At 36.9% G+C, this 18,759-nt stretch overlaps 1 protein-coding gene across 1 annotated transcript in view; it reads left to right on the top strand.

Moving 5' to 3' along the window:
• sptlc1 (serine palmitoyltransferase, long chain base subunit 1) overlaps positions 1–18,759 on the top strand; it is a 31,981-nt gene that overhangs the window by 8,795 nt on the left and 4,427 nt on the right. The window contains exons 8-11 of the mRNA XM_067432742.1: positions 1–90; positions 501–608; positions 693–788; positions 3,354–3,450. Coding sequence (XP_067288843.1) covers positions 1–90; positions 501–608; positions 693–788; positions 3,354–3,450 — 391 coding nt within the window. The remainder of the gene's footprint in view (positions 91–500; positions 609–692; positions 789–3,353; positions 3,451–18,759) is intronic.

Below are 18,759 nucleotides of genomic sequence, written 5' to 3' on the forward strand. Positions count from 1 at the left end.
AATCCACGTAAGGCGAGAGTAATCAGACGGTTCATTGTAGTTGAAGGACTCTATATCAACACTGCAGATATATGTCCACTACCTGAATTGGTAAGAACATTTAGACTGTAGTGCTACTTTAGGGATTTAGCCTTTTTCACCCTACACACATTTTGTTTCATTTCACCTTTATGATAAAATGCATGAATGCATTTTTTCACACTCCTTTTTTCTTGTTTTCTACACTCTTTACTCCATAATGACAAATAAACAGATTTGTTATAAAACTGAAATATAGCTATCATATGGGGTGCAGATCATTAAAAAGCATTAAAATAAAGCATTTCATCATAATGTGGTTTCAAAACAATTGAAAAAGGGATCCTATTACTTTTTGAATGCTCTGCATATACCCTGTATGGGATTTGAACAAACACCTAACCATAAATATGAAACTTATGCATATTACTAAATCTTTTTCACTTGAGCTGATGTTTTAATGGATGTATCTTCTTTTCCAGGTAAAACTGAAGTACAAATATAAAGTACGAATCTTTCTGGAGGAGAGCATGTCTTTTGGAGTGCTTGGAGAACATGGAAGAGGAGTCACAGAACATTTTGGGGTCAACGTACGTAATGACTAGAATATACACTTCTCTAAAGTTCTAGGTTCTTGGTTAAAAAAAAACTATTCCACAAAATTATAATTTCAGATTGATGATATTGACCTCATAAGTGCCAACATGGAGAATGCGGTGGCGTCCATCGGAGGTTTCTGCTGTGGAAGATCATTTGTTATTGATCATCAGGTATACAACTACAAAATAACTAATCTGTACCATCATACTTATTTTCTAAAATGGCTTTTTATTACATGAATATTCAGCATAATGTCTTGCTGCCTTGTTTTGAGCCAGGAAAAAAACCTGTAGTGACAGCAGAATTTTGCTGCTGCCAAATTATGAAATAATATGAAAAATATCTATTTGGCAGTTTTTCCCCATGGTATTGATGCCAAAATTTTGGCCAGTGAAAACGCTGAGTGACTATTAACTTTGGGAAACCACTACCTACAGTGGCTGGTGAGCAAAAACGTTAATGTCAAGCCCTGCATGTAGTGAATGAATTTTATAAGGTTATTTGGTCAGTCGGGAGACTGATAGCCCCTCCCCTCCGCTACGTAATTAAAGCTGTGGCAGTTGTGTCCAACATTCCCTTCATTTTTTCAGTTTATTATCATCTGGGTTTTTAAAGTGTATTCTTTTTGGTAGGCTTGAACACACTACTCGCTCTATTTATTGCAAAATGTCATAGAATGGGTTATATGTATGCAATTGGGATGCACCTGAAGATCCTCCATGGACATGTACAGTAGATTTCCACAGAATGTTGTTTACTTGGAAACTTCTCTGTTTATAGTCAAACTCCTGCAAAACTAATGGTAGAGCAGTGGAACACTTTTATGGTCTGAAGTCGGCGATATTACATGGGAATATCCCACATCCGACTTTGAATGAAAGGCTAAAGGCATAATACCTAGCTTCAGTCTAATGTCTGTTTAGTCTAATCATCTGTGGCTTGCTGTCCATTTTCCACAGACAATCATTTCGACTTACTGTGTATATTAGCACATGGGAAATGTGTTTACAGCAGATACTGGCAGCTGAAGATAACCCAGAATATACATTTAATCTGTATTTTCAATATTCAACTTTGGTTTTGTCTTCGTATTTAGTAAGCAAAAGATTTTATTAGGCAGCTGTATGTTTTACATTCTCTCAGTTATTAAATCTAAATTTTTTGGCTTTCTGTTTTTTATTTGAATGATCAAAAGAAGCTTCCTTTTGATGTATATTTATGTACATATGGTTTTAATATTCTGAAGACATAACTGTAATTATATACACATGCTTTTTTAAATCTGAATGTGTGTGTGGAATTATCCTCATGTGACCGTGTCACTTTGAAATGTGATCCAGATCCTTGGAAAGCAGAAGTTTTCGCATCAGTAATCCTCTTTCTTTAGAGTATCTTGATGGATAATTGACAGGAATCAATCTTCTGCTTTGACATGATTCCACTTTACTCGGGAATGATGCATTTTGCCATCCTGTTTATGTGTTTTGATACTACTTTCATACAGTAATGTATTCTTATCCTTGCCTATTTGACTGTCATATAACATCGATTGCGAATCACATGGATGATATGAGATTATTTCTTCTCTTTAATGATGTGAAGTAAATTCACACGCTCTACTGAAAGGCCAATGGAGCGTCGACAATCTGAGCTGCTTGTGCAGCATTTGCAGATTTTTGTACAATTTTACTGCCCAGTTAGTTTGAAAAAGAAAAAAAAGGCCCAAAAACCAACTCAGCGTGATAACTTGTGGCTCAAGATCAGGCATTCAATTTATAGTCCAATTTGGACAAGATTTGTACTAAATATACCAAAAATGTATCATGTTTAAAATGGCAGACAAGTAAACATGACCAGGAATCTCTTGACAGATGGTACAATATTGATTTTGTTCCCTCAAGGGATAGAAAAGTTTTTAATAAAAATTATATTTATCAATTTTTATTTCCAAAGATGCTTAACATGTGTTGCAAAGATCCAGTAGTTACAATCTTATTCAAATAGCCCAGTAATATTAGCGACCTTGATATAGTATGGTTGGACTAATAAAGGATAAAGGGTTAGTTCACCCAAAAAATGAAAATTAGCCCATTATTTACTCCCCCTCAAGTCATCCTAGGTGTATATGACATTTTTCTTTCTGATGAATAAAATCAGATTTATATTTAAAATGTCCTGCCTCTTCCAAGCTTTATAATGGCAGTGACTGTTACTCTTTTTTTGTTTGTTTTTGAAGTCCATAAAAGTGCATCTATCCATCATTTAACTGCTCCACACAGTTCGATGCGATAAAGGAAGCGAATCGATGCGTTTGTGTAAGAAAAATATCCATATTTAAAACTTTATAAAGTAAATGATCTAGCTTCCAGCAAATCGCCTTCCATATTCAAACGGTGTAGCGCCTTTTGCAGTTCAAAATGCTTACACGAAGTCAGACGAGCGTAACTGGTGTGCTATGTTGTCAGACATAACGCAAGCATTTTGAACTGCTCGAGGTGTTACACTGTTTCCGTAAGTTGAATATGTTCTAAATTATAAGCGTATTAATAATTAATAATAACCACCAGGTGCCACTGTCTCCACTGTACAAATCAAAGTAGAGTATTTTATATACCTTGAAATGTTGTATAGCTTAACTTTTTTAATTGTCACAAATCCAGACTGATACTCTAATTTAAAATGAATGTTTGCTGTTGATTAATTGAATATTAATGTTTTTTTTTTTATGTCGTCAGCGTCTGTCAGGTCAGGGTTACTGTTTCTCAGCGTCTCTTCCACCCATGCTGGCTGCTGCTGCTATTGAAGGCCTAAACATCATGGAGGAAGATCCAGGTAACAACATTTACATACACAAAAACATGCATTTTATCTTCTCTAGCCATAGTATATAATTGTTTTGCTATATGGGAAAATGATTATATATATATATATATATACACCTGAATTTTTTCCCTCCTTTATATAACATGATTAAGCATTTCTTTCTTTCTTTGTTTAAACCAAGTGTTTTAGTTAACTGAATTGGCTGGACTTTAAAGAGTAAAAATTATCAGCTGATCCAAACCATATGCAGAAACGCTCAGACATAAAAACGGACATCATTTTAGCTGCATTTGCTAGGCCAACACAATTACTCACATTTAGTCAAGGCGCTTGAATAATGCTAAGTATGATCAGACTTTTGCTTGGCGGATGTTAAAAGGGCTGAAAATCCCATAGACTTAAATTGACATGGGAACCATGCCATATCAAAAGATCAGAATATCCCCAGCTCTTTTTGACTTGGCCTGTTTCTATATGGATACTTCTGGACCAAGATCTATTTCATCTGTTGTGACGTCATTTTGAGCAAACCTTTGTTTCGAACTACCATTGGTCTGTGACAATGATGTAATAAGTAGCTGTGGCTTTTAGGCTCCATCTTCCTTGATATAGAAGTATTCTGGTTAAGTTCTTCTGTTCAGTCCCTCAAGGTCGGACTTCCACAAGTATTGCTAGACATTTGAATTTGTAATTCTAACTGAAAGAGACACTAATACTGCTTTTTCACGTTTAATTCTGTAAAACGATTGCTTTAAAGCAATCTATTGTATGAAGTGCTATATAAAGAAATTAGATGTGACTTGACTGGAGCGCTGAATTGCAGAGCCGGTGCAAAAACATCCACATCACTATGACTAGATGCTTTATTAACTGCTGTTTTCTCACCGTCTCACTTGTCATTTTAGTTGTGTTTTTGTATTGAAAGGAAAGTGCGCAGCTTTATTGACATTCATTCATGCTTTTCAGGATGTCGCTAAGAGTTTATCACTGGTCACATTATGGAACTACTTTTTACCCCAAAACAAAGAACAAAAAACAATTCCGCCATCAGTATATCGGGGTCTAAAAGGGTTACTTCAGTGATCCAAGCTTCCAAAGGCATGAACGAAAATGCGCCAGACCGAACATGCGCTGTGAACCACTGCCGCGAGCGCCGACCCGTTTACCTCGGCTCTCATCACCAAAGCTCATTCATGACAGTGAATATAATCTGACTCCTGCAGCGTTTGTGCTGTGATACTCGCGCGACGACTCACTCACTGTATTGAACAGACACGTTAAATTTTTAATTGTAGTGTCTGTTCTCTTTAACTGAACTGATTTTATGAAAAGGAACGCGATGGGAAAGTTTTCTAGTAATCCAGTAGGGGTGGGTTTGGGAGTGGCATTACAGGGCAGCGAAGCAATGCATTGTGGGAGTTGTTGTCTTTCATCCCCATAAGACAAAAATATATTTTCTATCTTTTGTCAGTCTAGATGGCTCCAGCTATCCTACTGTTTAAAAAGTGACAAAATAATGCCAACATTTTCCTATTAACATGTTGTGATGTGTATAGTTACATTGGCCCTCATTTATCAAAAGTGCGTACACCAAATTTCCAGCGTACACCTTGCGTACACCCAAACCCACGGTGACTTTGAGATTTATCAATATGGACGTTGGCGTACGGCACGCTCAAATCCTACGCCAGCTTAGGAGGTGGTGTACGCGCGTTTGAGTTAATGCGCAGAAAAACTTCCCTGGTGATGGTCTTGATGGACGCGTCTCAATCATCTCAATAGTCAGGGCACTGATCAGGGAGTCAGCCCATTGACTTATGTCCTAATCAGTGCCCTGACTAGTGGACTAGTGAGATGATTGAGCACGCCCGATCTCCACGTCGGAGAAGTTTCGCTTCTTTGCCGTCTTCCGTGTGTCCATGGCGTAAAATGAGGGCGTGGGGGAGGTGGAGACTTGAATATATAGGGGCGTGTTATTCTAATGAGGATCGGTTTCAGCCGCGGCATTTATCAAGGGCAGGTATTGCGTACACCTGGATTGCAGAGTTGCGCACAGCTTCATAAATCAGGCGATGAGAGGAGTGTAAGCTTAATCTTACGCCAACATATACACCAGTTTCTATGCAAGATTGATAAATGAGGGCCATTGTGTTTACTAAGACCGACGTAAAATGAAAAGTTGTGATTTTCTAGACCGATATGGGTAGGGACTATACTCTCATTCCTGCTTAATTTTTCCACCAACTTTGCAGCAGGCGAAATAATATTAAGCAGCATCTGAATATAGTCCCCTGCACGTTCTCTGTGCCAGCAGGTTGTCACGTTGGTTGTGTTGATGGAAGTTAGCCTTTTATACCGGTATTGTGCTATTCACTTTCACACAGTTCAAGATGTTAATTTGTACACATATTACAGTCCATGCGTTTTAGACCAAACATATAATAGTGACTGGGTGCAACCTGGACAACCTGGTGAGATATTTTGCTAAATGATCCTGTCAGAAGAATAGCATGAGAACTTTAATATGCCTGTTCTAGTTCTTTAATATTAATCTAGTTGTAGCCTTAGTCTTAAATAATGACATTTTTTATAGTGAATATATATATATATACATATATATATATATATATATATATATATATATATATATATATATATATATATATATATATATATATATATATATATATATATATATATATATATAATATAATGCTGAGCTGTGAAATATTTAACCAGGTTTAAAAAAATAAAAAGCTGTATCCTGTAATTGCGAATGACTAAAAACAATCATACGTCATAGTGTGGAAACCCTGTGCGATGCTTCAGAGTTGAGCAATGAATGTTTTAGCAGTTGTTTGTCTCTGAGCCCATCAGTGGTCTTTGACTTTAATAATTGTTGAGAGAGAGTGTTCAGACTGGTTCAACACAAAGGTGACACTTCTCCTCAGGGGAGATGAGCTTCAGATGGCTCTCTCAGTGGGAGTTGAGAGCAGCTCAGTTGATTCCAGCACGTCACATTAGTGTGTGTGGATTGAGCACCATCCATATTCATGCCAGGATAAACTAATTGACAGTTGAGCCTGGATCTTTTGCTCTCTATTCCATAGTTTTAGGCCGGAAACAAACTATAGCGCATATACAAAGGCACAAATTGGGAGTTGCAAACGCAGGGTCCTGTTTTACATACTGTGCATTCTTGTATTATTGTAACCCTAAGTCATGATCTACAGTTTTTTTATGGCCAAAGCTGATATCTAAGAGAGCAGAGTGGCTGATAGGTAATATTTGAAGACAAAATATGTGATATTACATAATTTAATTAATGAGAGTAAATAGCACCCATAATAATTGCTGCAATTAAATTGATATTTATTTAACATGATATTTACTAAAACAATTAGAAATATAGCTGCTAGCAGCAATTGCGGGGCCAAGCCCATTATGGCTCTTCTTGGCTTTTTTTGGACTTTGGATATTATTAGGAAACTTTTTTACATTGCCTAATTCACATGCTTAAACAACATAACTTAACTTTACTTACTACACATTGAATTTGACCAATCAATCTTCAAAGCTTTAGCCTGTTGCTTTAAACAGCAGACCACTCATACTTTGGTTTGTTTAATTTTATAAAGGCTTGAGATTTCGAAGGCAGAACTGCAGCTTTTGCCACTAAATGACAACATTACACACAATTTTATAAAGCTGTCTCCCATGGGACTCGAACCCATAACCTCACAATCCGGTGTCTGACACTCATCTCATTGCGCCACAGGGAAGACATGCGCTCGTTGACATGCCATAGGTCCATAGTTCAAATTAGAAATGCACTTAAAATTAAGATTTTTGGATTTAATGAACAACATTATATATTTTTTTGTGAAAAATTGCTTGAAATCATTCTTAGAAGTAATTAATGTCTGGAACGGAAGAACATTTTTGCAAATAACCATTTAGAATGCTAAGCTAATTAGCATAAAGACACAAACACAGGCAAGTTCAACTTCAGAGGTGGATTTCTCCGGAACGGTAGCGAATATCAAAAATCTGTTCAGTCATTTCTGTGCGGCTCACTCCATATTTAATGTGAGCCAATTTTGAACAAAATTGGACAAAATTTGAAGGAGGAGTAGCGAAAAAACTGTTTTTCACTTGTTTCAATATGGCACACAGTCACATGTTTGGAAAATGACAAATGAGACATCGTCGAAATCTGCAAAACCCAGTGAACAAAATGACATAAATTATATAGAATTTAGATAATGTTTTCAAAAGTTATAAACGTTTTAGCAAAAAATCGTATATCTCTGGAACACTAGGTGGCGCTATTCTGAAACTTCTCATGTACATTCGGGACATGATGACGGTCATGCATACCAAATTGTGTGCAGATATGTCAAATATTATAAAAGATATCACATTTTATGACAAAATTCAAAATGGCGGTCACGTGGTTCATCCGATCCTAACATATCTTATATCACCAGATTCAGCATGACACGAGGAATCCATAGACACCAATATTATGATTTTCTGACAAACCGTTCGGAAGTTATGGGCAAAAATAGCCTTTTTTCATATCTCATGACCCCTAGGTGGCGCTGTTCCCAACTTTGGCACGGATCCTCAGATCATGGGTCTGATGAAGCATACCAATTTTCGTTTCGATTGGTCAAAGTTTGGCCGAGATACAGCCTCAGAACCAATTTTGGGTCAACCTCGTTAACTTCGAGACATCATAACTTTTTTTTTTTCCAAGGGTCCAAAAAATTCTGTTCAGTCATTTCTGTGCGGCTCAGTCCAAATATTCTCTCTGCCAAGTTTGGACAAAATTAGACAAATTTTGAAGGAGGAGTAGCGAAAAAACTGAATACTGTACTTTTTAAAATGGCCATTACTGTAATGGGCGGAGTCTTAATGTAAGATATTAAATTTGATCAGCATGATGAGAGGAATCAGGTGTACTAAGTGGCATTTTTCTACCTCAAAGGGTTCAAAAGTTATAACAGTTTCAATGTTTAATTTTTGGACTGGTGGTGGCGCTATGGAGTTGGTCTTAGAGACTCCAAATTTGGTCCATTTACTATTGATGACTATCTCTACAAGTGTGCCAAATTTCATCATTTTCCTACTTACGGTTCATAGGGCTGCCATTGACTCCCATAGGGAGGAAGAATAATAATAATAATAATAATAATAATATAGGAAACTAACAGATACAATAGGGGCTACAGCCCTTTCAGGGCTTGGCCCCTAATAATAATAATAAAGTAAACTAACGATTGCAATAGGGGCTACAGCCCTTTCAGGGCTTGGCCCCTAATAATATAGGAAACTAACAGATACAATAGGGGCTACAGCCCTTTCAGGGCTTGGCCCCTAAATATAGCTGCTAGCAGCAATTGCGGGGCCAAGCCCATTATGGCTCTTCTTGGCTTTTTTTGGACTTTGGATATTATTAGGAAACTTTTTTACATTGCCTAATTCACATGCTTAAACAACATAACTTAACTTTACTTACTACACATTGAATTTGACCAATCAATCTTCAAAGCTTTAGCCTGTTGCTTTAAACAGCAGACCACTCATACTTTGGTTTGTTTAATTTTATAAAGGCTTGAGATTTCGAAGGCAGAACTGCAGCTTTTGCCACTAAATGACAACATTACACACATTTTTATAAAGCTGTCCCCCATGGGACTCGAACCCATAACCTCACAATCCGGTGTCTGACACTCATCTCATTGCGCCACAGGGAAGACATGTGTTCATTGACATGCCATAGGTCCATAGTTAAAATTAGAAATTAACTCAAAATTAAGATTTTTGGATTTAATGAACAACATTATATATTTTTTTGTGAAAAATTGGATGAAATCATTCTTAGAAGTAATTAATGTCTGGAACGGAAGAACATTTTTGCAAATAACCATTTAGAATGCTAAGCTAATTAGCATAAAGACACAAACACAGGCAAGTTCAACTTCAGAGGTGGATTTCTCCGGAACGGTAGCGAATATCAAAAATCTGTTCAGTCATTTCTGTGCGGCTCACTCCATATTTAATGTGAGCCAATTTTGAACAAAATTGGACAAAATTTGAAGGAGGAGTAGCGAAAAAACTGTTTTTCACTTGATTCAATATGGCGCACAGTCACATGTTTGGAAAATGACAAATGAGACATCGTCGAAATCTGCAAAACCCAGAGAACAAAATGACATACATTATATAGAATATAGATAATGTTTTCAAAAGTTATAAACGTTTTAGCAAAAAATCGTATATCTCTGGAACACTAGGTGGCGCTATTCTGAAACTTCTCATGTACATTCGGGACATGATGACGGTCATGCATACCAAATTGTGTGCAGATATGTCAAATATTATAAAAGATATCACATTTTATGACAAAATTCAAAATGGCGGTCACGTGGTTCATCCGATCCTAACATATCTTATATCACCAGATTCAGCATGACACGAGGAATCCATAGACACCAATATAATGATTTTCTGACAAACCGTTCGGATGTTATGGGCAAAAATAGCCTTTTTTCATATCTCATGACCCCTAGGTGGCGCTGTTCCCAACTTTGGCATGGATCCTCAGATTATGGGTCTGATGAAGCATACCAATTTTCGTTTCGATTGGTCAAAGTTTGGCCGAGATACAGCCTCAGAACCAATTTTGGGTCAACCTCGTTAACTTCGAGACATCATAACTTTTTTTTTTTCCAAGGGTCCAAAAAATTCTGTTCAGTCATTTCTGTGCGGCTCAGTCCAAATATTCTCTCTGCCAAGTTTGGACAAAATTAGACAAATTTTGAAGGAGGAGTAGCGAAAAAACTGAATACTGTACTTTTTAAAATGGCCATTACTGTAATGGGCGGAGTCTTAATGTAAGATATTAAATTTGATCAGCATGATGAGAGGAATCAGGTGTACTAAGTGGCATTTTTCTACCTCAAAGGGTTCAAAAGTTATAACAGTTTCAATGTTTAATTTTTGGACTGGTGGTGGCGCTATGGAGTTGGTCTTAGAGACTCCAAATTTGGTCCATTTACTATTGATGACTATCTCTACAAGTGTGCCAAATTTCATCATTTTCCTACTTACGGTTCATAGGGCTGCCATTGACTCCCATAGGGGAGGAAGAATAATAATAATAACAAATATAGCTGCTAGCAGCAATTGCGGGGCCAAGCCCATTATGGCTCTTTTTGGCTTTTTTGGACTTTGGATATTATTAGGAAACTTTTGTACATGGCCCAATTCACATGCTTAAACAACATAACTTAACTTAACTTACTACACATTGAATTTGACCAATCAATCTTCAAAGCTTTAGCCTGTTGCTTTAAACAGCAGACCACTCATACTTTGGTTTGTTTAATTTTATAAAGGCTTGAGATTTCAAAGGCAGAACTGCAGCTTTTGCCACTAAATGACAACATTACACACAATTTTATAAAGCTGTCCCCCATGGGACTCGAACCCATAACCTCACAATCCGGTGTCTGACACTCATCTCATTGCGCCATAGGGAAGCCACGCGTTCATTGACATGCCATAGGTCCATAGTTAAAATTAGAAATTATCTCAAAATTAAGATTTTTGGATTTAATGAACATTATATATTTTTTGTGAAAAATTGGTTGAAATCATTCTTAGAAGTAATTAATGTCTGGAACGGAAGAACATTTTTGCAAATAACCATTTAGAATGCTAAGCTAATTAGCATAAAGACACAAACACAGGCAAGTTCAACTTCAGAGGTGGATTTCTCCGGAACGGTAGCGAATATCAAAAATCTGTTCAGTCATTTCTGTGCGGCTCACTCCATATATAATGTGAGCCATTTTTGAACAAAATTGGACAAAATTTGAAGGAGGAGTAGCGAAAAAACTGTTTTTCACTTGATTCAATATGGCGCACAGTCACATGTTTGGAAAATGACAAATGAGACATCGTCGAAATCTGCAAAACCCAGAGAACAAAATGACATACATTATATAGAATATAGATAATGTTTTCAAAAGTTATAAACGTTTTAGCAAAAAATCGTATATCTCCGTAACACTAGGTGGCGCTATTCTGAAACTTCTCATGTACATTCGGGACATGATGACGGTCATGCATACCAAATTGTGTGCAGATATGTCAAATATTATAAAAGATATCACATTTTATGACAAAATTCAAAATGGCGATCACGTGGTTCATCCGATCCTAACATATCTTATATCACCAGATTCAGCATGACACGAGGAATCCATAGACACCAATATTATGATTTTATGACAAACCGTTCGGATGTTATGGGCAAAAATAGCCTTTTTTCATATCTCATGACCCCTAGGTGGCGCTGTTCCCAACTTTGGCACGGATCCTCAGATCATGGGTCTGATGAAGCATACCAATTTTCGTTTCGATTGGTCAAAGTTTGGCCGAGATACAGCCTCAGAACCAATTTTGGGTCAACCTTGTTAACTTCGAGACATCATAACTTTTTTTTTTTCCAAGGGTCCAAAAAATTCTGTTCAGTCATTTCTGTGCGGCTCAGTCCAAATATTCTCTCTGCCAAGTTTGGACAAAATTAGACAAATTTTGAAGGAGGAGTAGCAAAAAAACTGAATACTGTACTTTTTAAAATGGCCATTACTGTAATGGGCGGAGTCTTAATGTAAGATATTAAATTTGATCAGCATGATGAGAGGAATCAGGTGTACTAAGTGGCATTTTTCTACCTCAAAGGGTTCAAAAGTTATAACCGTTTCAATGTTGAATTTTTGGACTGGTGGTGGCGCTATGGAGTTGGTCTTAGAGACTCCAAATTTGGTCCATTTACTATTGATGACTATCTCTACAAGTGTGCCAAATTTCATCATTTTCCTACTTATGGTTCATAGGGCTGCCATTGACTCCCATAGGGGAGGAAGAATAATAATAATAACAATAATAATATAGGAAACTAACAGATACAATAGGGGCTACAGCCCTTTCAGGGCTTGGCCCCTAATAATAATAATAATATAGGAAACTAACAGATACAATAGGGGCTACAGCCCTTTCAGGGCTTGGCCCCTAATAATAATATAGGAAACTAACAGATACAATAGGGGCTACAGCCCTTTCAGGGCTTGGCCCCTAATAATAATATAGGAAACTAACAGATACAATAGGGGCTACAGCCCTTTCAGGGCTTGGCCCCTAAATATAGCTGCAAGCAGCGATTACGGGGCCAAGCCTGAGATGCGGCAGTAGCCCAATGCAGAGCCAGAAGGAAAAAAAATGTCAGAAATAGAATGTACTTGAGTAACAGATAGGTTCAGAAGTATAGTTAGGATGAACTAAAAATGAACAGAAGTTCAGATGAACAAAATTAACAAAAACGCACTTATTTCTAATCCAAGAGGAAGAAAGATAAGTACAACACTTACTCTGATAATAAAGGAATCGAAATAAACACATTGCACAACATTTTATAAAATTGCCCTCCACGGGATTCGAACCCTATATCTCTGGGTCCGGAGTCTGTCGCTTATCCTGTTGCGCCACTGGGGAGGCACTCTTTTACAAACCTGCAGAGGTCTGCTAACCAATTAGCATGCTAAGCTAACTAGCATAAAGACAAAAACACAGACAAGATCAACTTCAGAGACTGATTTCTCAGAAACGGTAGCGAATATCAAAAATCCGTTCAGTCATTTCTGTGCGGCTCGGTCTGAAGATCATCTGAGCCAATTTTGGACAGAATTGGACAGATTTTGAAGGAGGAGTAGCGAAAAAACTGTTTTCCATTAGTTTTAATATGGTGGACAGTCACATGTTTGGAAAATGACAAATGAGACATTGGCGGAATCTGCATAAACCAGGGAACAAAATGACATAAATTGCATCAAATTTGGACAAAGGTTTCAAAAGTTATAAATGTTTTAGCAAAAAATCTTATATCTCTGGAACACTAGGTGGCGCTATTCTGAAACTTCTCAGGTACGTTTGGGACATGCTATCGGTCAAGCATACGAGATTTTGTGCAGATATGTCGAATATTTCAAAAGATATAGCAGTTTATGACAAAATTCAAAATGGCGGTCACATGGTTCATCCAATCCTGACATATCCGGTATCGCCAGATTCGGCATGACACGGGGAATCCAAAGACACCAGGATTATGATTTTCTGACAAAGCGTTCAGAAGTTATGGGCAAAAATAGCCTTTTTTCATATCTCATGACCCCTAGGTGGCGCTGTTCCCAACTTTGGCATGGACCCTCAGATCATGGGTCTGATGAAGCATACCAATTTTCATTTCGATTGATCAAAGTTTGGCCGAGATACAGCCTCTGAACCAAATTTGGGTCGACCTTGTTAAGTTCATAACATCATAACTTTTGAACAAAGATGAATAAAAAAAATCTGTTTTGTCATTTCTATTTGGATCAGTCCAAAGATCATATCATTCAAATTTGAACAAAATTGGACAAACTTTGAAGGAGGAGTAGAGGAAAAACTAAATACTGTACTTTTCAAAATGGCCGTTACTGTAATGGGCGGAGCCTTAATGTAAGACATAGACTGAGATCAATATAATGAGAGGATTCTATTGTACTAAGTTTCATTTTCCTACTACAAAGGGTTCAAAAGTTATAAGAGTTTCAATGTTGTATTTTTGAACTGGTGGTGGCGCTATGGAGTTGGTTGTAGATACTCCAAATTTGGTCCAATTATTTTTAATGAGCATCTTTACAAGTGTGCTAATTTTCATCATTTTCCTACTTATGGTTCATAGGGCTGCCATAGGAACCCAGTGGGGAGGAAGAATAATAATAATAATAATAATAATAAATATAGCTGCTAGCAGCAATTGCGGGGCCAAGCCCATTATGGCTCTTCTTGGCTTTTTTTGGACTTTGGATATTATTAGGAAACTTTTTTACATTGCCTAATTCACATGCTTAAACAACATAACTTAACTTTACTTACTACACATTGAATTTGACCAATCAATCTTCAAAGCTTTAGCCTGTTGCTTTAAACAGCAGACCACTCATACTTTGGTTTGTTTAATTTTATAAAGGCTTGAGATTTCGAAGGCAGAACTGCAGCTTTTGCCACTAAATGACAACATTACACACATTTTTATAAAGCTGTCCCCCATGGGACTCGAACCCATAACCTCACAATCCGGTGTCTGACACTCATCTCATTGCGCCACAGGGAAGACATGTGTTCATTGACATGCCATAGGTCCATAGTTAAAATTAGAAATTAACTCAAAATTAAGATTTTTGGATTTAATGAACAACATTATATATTTTTTTGTGAAAAATTGGATGAAATCATTCTTAGAAGTAATTAATGTCTGGAACGGAAGAACATTTTTGCAAATAACCATTTAGAATGCTAAGCTAATTAGCATAAAGACACAAACACAGGCAAGTTCAACTTCAGAGGTGGATTTCTCCGGAACGGTAGCGAATATCAAAAATCTGTTCAGTCATTTCTGTGCGGCTCACTCCATATTTAATGTGAGCCAATTTTGAACAAAATTGGACAAAATTTGAAGGAGGAGTAGCGAAAAAACTGTTTTTCACTTGATTCAATATGGCGCACAGTCACATGTTTGGAAAATGACAAATGAGACATCGTCGAAATCTGCAAAACCCAGAGAACAAAATGACATACATTATATAGAATATAGATAATGTTTTCAAAAGTTATAAACGTTTTAGCAAAAAATCGTATATCTCTGGAACACTAGGTGGCGCTATTCTGAAACTTCTCATGTACATTCGGGACATGATGACGGTCATGCATACCAAATTGTGTGCAGATATGTCAAATATTATAAAAGATATCACATTTTATGACAAAATTCAAAATGGCGGTCACGTGGTTCATCCGATCCTAACATATCTTATATCACCAGATTCAGCATGACACGAGGAATCCATAGACACCAATATAATGATTTTCTGACAAACCGTTCGGATGTTATGGGCAAAAATAGCCTTTTTTCATATCTCATGACCCCTAGGTGGCGCTGTTCCCAACTTTGGCATGGATCCTCAGATTATGGGTCTGATGAAGCATACCAATTTTCGTTTTGATTGGTCAAAGTTTGGCCGAGATACAGCCTCAGAACCAATTTTGGGTCAACCTCGTTAACTTCGAGACATCATAACTTTTTTTTTTTCCAAGGGTCCAAAAAATTCTGTTCAGTCATTTCTGTGCGGCTCAGTCCAAATATTCTCTCTGCCAAGTTTGGACAAAATTAGACAAATTTTGAAGGAGGAGTAGCGAAAAAACTGAATACTGTACTTTTTAAAATGGCCATTACTGTAATGGGCGGAGTCTTAATGTAAGATATTAAATTTGATCAGCATGATGAGAGGAATCAGGTGTACTAAGTGGCATTTTTCTACCTCAAAGGGTTCAAAAGTTATAACAGTTTCAATGTTTAATTTTTGGACTGGTGGTGGCGCTATGGAGTTGGTCTTAGAGACTCCAAATTTGGTCCATTTACTATTGATGACTATCTCTACAAGTGTGCCAAATTTCATCATTTTCCTACTTACGGTTCATAGGGCTGCCATTGACTCCCATAGGGGAGGAAGAATAATAATAATAACAACTAGCAGCAATTGCGGGGCCAAGCCCATTATGGCTGTTTTTGGCTTTTTTGGACTTTGGATATTTTTAGGAAACTTTTGTACATTGCCCAATTCACATGCTTAAACAACATAACTTGACTTAACTTACTACACATTGAATTTGACCAATCAATCTTCAAAGCTTTAGCCTGTTGCTTTAAACAGCAGACCACTCATACTTTGGTTTGTTTAATTTTATAAAGGCTTGAGATTTCGAAGGCAGAACTGCAGCTTTTGCCACTAAATGAGAACATTACACACAATTTTATAAAACTGTCCCCCATGGGACTCGAACCCATAACCTCACAATCCGGTGTCTGACACTCATCTCATTGCGCCACAGGGAAGACATGCGCTCGTTGACATGCCATAGGTCCATAGTTAAAATTAGAAATTAACTCAAAATTAAGATTTTTGGATTTAATGAACAACATTATATATTTTTTTTGTGAAAAATTGGTTGAAATCATTCTTAGAAGTAATTAATGTCTGGAACGGAAGAACATTTTTGCAAATAACCATTTAGAATGCTAAGCTAATTAGCATAAAGACACAAACACAGGCAAGTTCAACTTCAGAGGTGGATTTCTCCAGAACGGTAGCGAAAATCAAAAATCTGTTCAGTCATTTCTGTGCGGCTCACTCCATATTTAATGTGAGCCAAATTTGAACAAAATTGGACAAAATTTGAAGGAGGAGTAGCGAAAAAACTGTTTTTCACTTGTTTCAATATGGCACACAGTCACATGTTTGGAAAATGACAAATGAGACATCGTCGAAATCTGCAAAACCCAGAGAACAAAATGACATAAATTATATAGAATATAGATAATGTTTTCAAAAGTTATAAACGTTTTAGCAAAAAATTGTATATCTCTGGAACACTAGGTGGCGCTATTCTGAAACTTCTCATGTACATTCGGGACATGATGACGGTCATGCATACCAAATTGTGTGCAGATATGTCAAATATTATAAAAGATATCACATTTTATGACAAAATTCAAAATGGCGGTCACGTGGTTCATCCGATCCTAACATATCCGGTATCCACAGATTCGGCATGACGCGGGGAATACATAGACACCAATATTATGATTTTCTGACAAACCGTTCGGATGTTATGGGCAAAAATAGCCTTTTTTCATATCTCATGACCCCTAGGTGGCGCTGTTCCCAACTTTGGCATGGATCCTCAGATCATGGGTCTGATGAAGCATACCAATTTTCGTTTCGATTGGTCAAAGTTTGGCCGAGATACAGCCTCAGAACCAATTTTGGGTCGAGCTTGTTAAGTTCATGACATTATAACTTTTGAACAGAGATGAATATCAAAATTCTGTTCAGTCATTTCTGTGCGGCTCAGTCCAAAGATTCTCTCTGCCAAGTTTGGACAAAATTAGACAAATTTTGAAGGAGGAGTAGCAAAAAAACTGAATACTGTACTTTTTAAAATGGCCATTACTGTAATGGGCGGAGTCTTAATGTAAGATATTAAATTTGATCAGCATGATGAGAGGAATCAGGTGTACTAAGTGGCATTTTTCTACCTCAAAGGGTTCAAAAGTTATAACAGTTTCAATGTTGAATTTTTGGACTGGTGGTGGCGCTATGGAGTTGGTCTTAGAGACTCCAAATTTGGTCCATTTATTATTTATTACTATCTCTACAAGTGTGCCAAATTTCATCATTTTCCTACTTACGGTTCATAGGGCTGCCATTGACTCCCATAGGGAGGAAGAATAATAATAATAATAATAATAATAATATAGGAAACTAACAGATACAATAGGGGCTACAGCCCTTTCAGGGCTTGGCCCCTAATAATAATAATATAGCTGCTAGCAGCAATTGCGGGGCCAAGCCCATTATGGCTGTTTTTGGCTTTTTTGGACTTTGGATATTTTTAGGAAACTTTTGTACATTGCCCAATTCACATGCTTAAACAACATAACTTAACTTAACTTACTACACATTGAATTTGACCAATCAATCTTCAAAGCTTTAGCCTGTTGCTTTAAACAGCAGACCACTCATACTTTGGTTTGTTTAATTTTATAAAGGCTTGAGATTTCGAAGGCAGAACTGCAGCTTTTGCCACTAAATGAGAACATTACACACAATTTTATAAAACTGTCCCCCATGGGACTCGAACCCATAACCTCACAATCCGGTGTCTGACACTCATCTCATTGCGCCACAGGGAAGACATGCGCTCGTTGACATGCCATAGGTCCATAGTTAAAATTAGAAATTAACTCAAAATTAAGATTTTTGGATTTAATGAACAACATTATATATTTTTTTTGTGAAAAATTGGTTGAAATCATTCTTAGAAGTAATTAATGTCTGGAACGGAAGAACATTTTTGCAAATAACCATTTAGAATGCTAAGCTAATTAGCATAAAGACACAAACACAGGCAAGTTCAACTTCAGAGGTGGATTTCTCCAGAACGGTAGCGAAAATCAAAAATCTGTTCAGTCATTTCTGTGCGGCTCACTCCATATTTAATGTGAGCCAAATTTGAACAAAATTGGACAAAATTTGAAGGAGGAGTAGCGAAAAAACTGTTTTTCACTTGTTTCAATATGGCACACAGTCACATGTTTGGAAAATGACAAATGAGACATCGTCGAAATCTGCAAAACCCAGAGAA

This window comes from Pseudorasbora parva, chromosome 23 (genome assembly GCF_024679245.1).
Source record: "Pseudorasbora parva isolate DD20220531a chromosome 23, ASM2467924v1, whole genome shotgun sequence".
Lineage (NCBI taxonomy): Eukaryota > Metazoa > Chordata > Actinopteri > Cypriniformes > Gobionidae > Pseudorasbora > Pseudorasbora parva.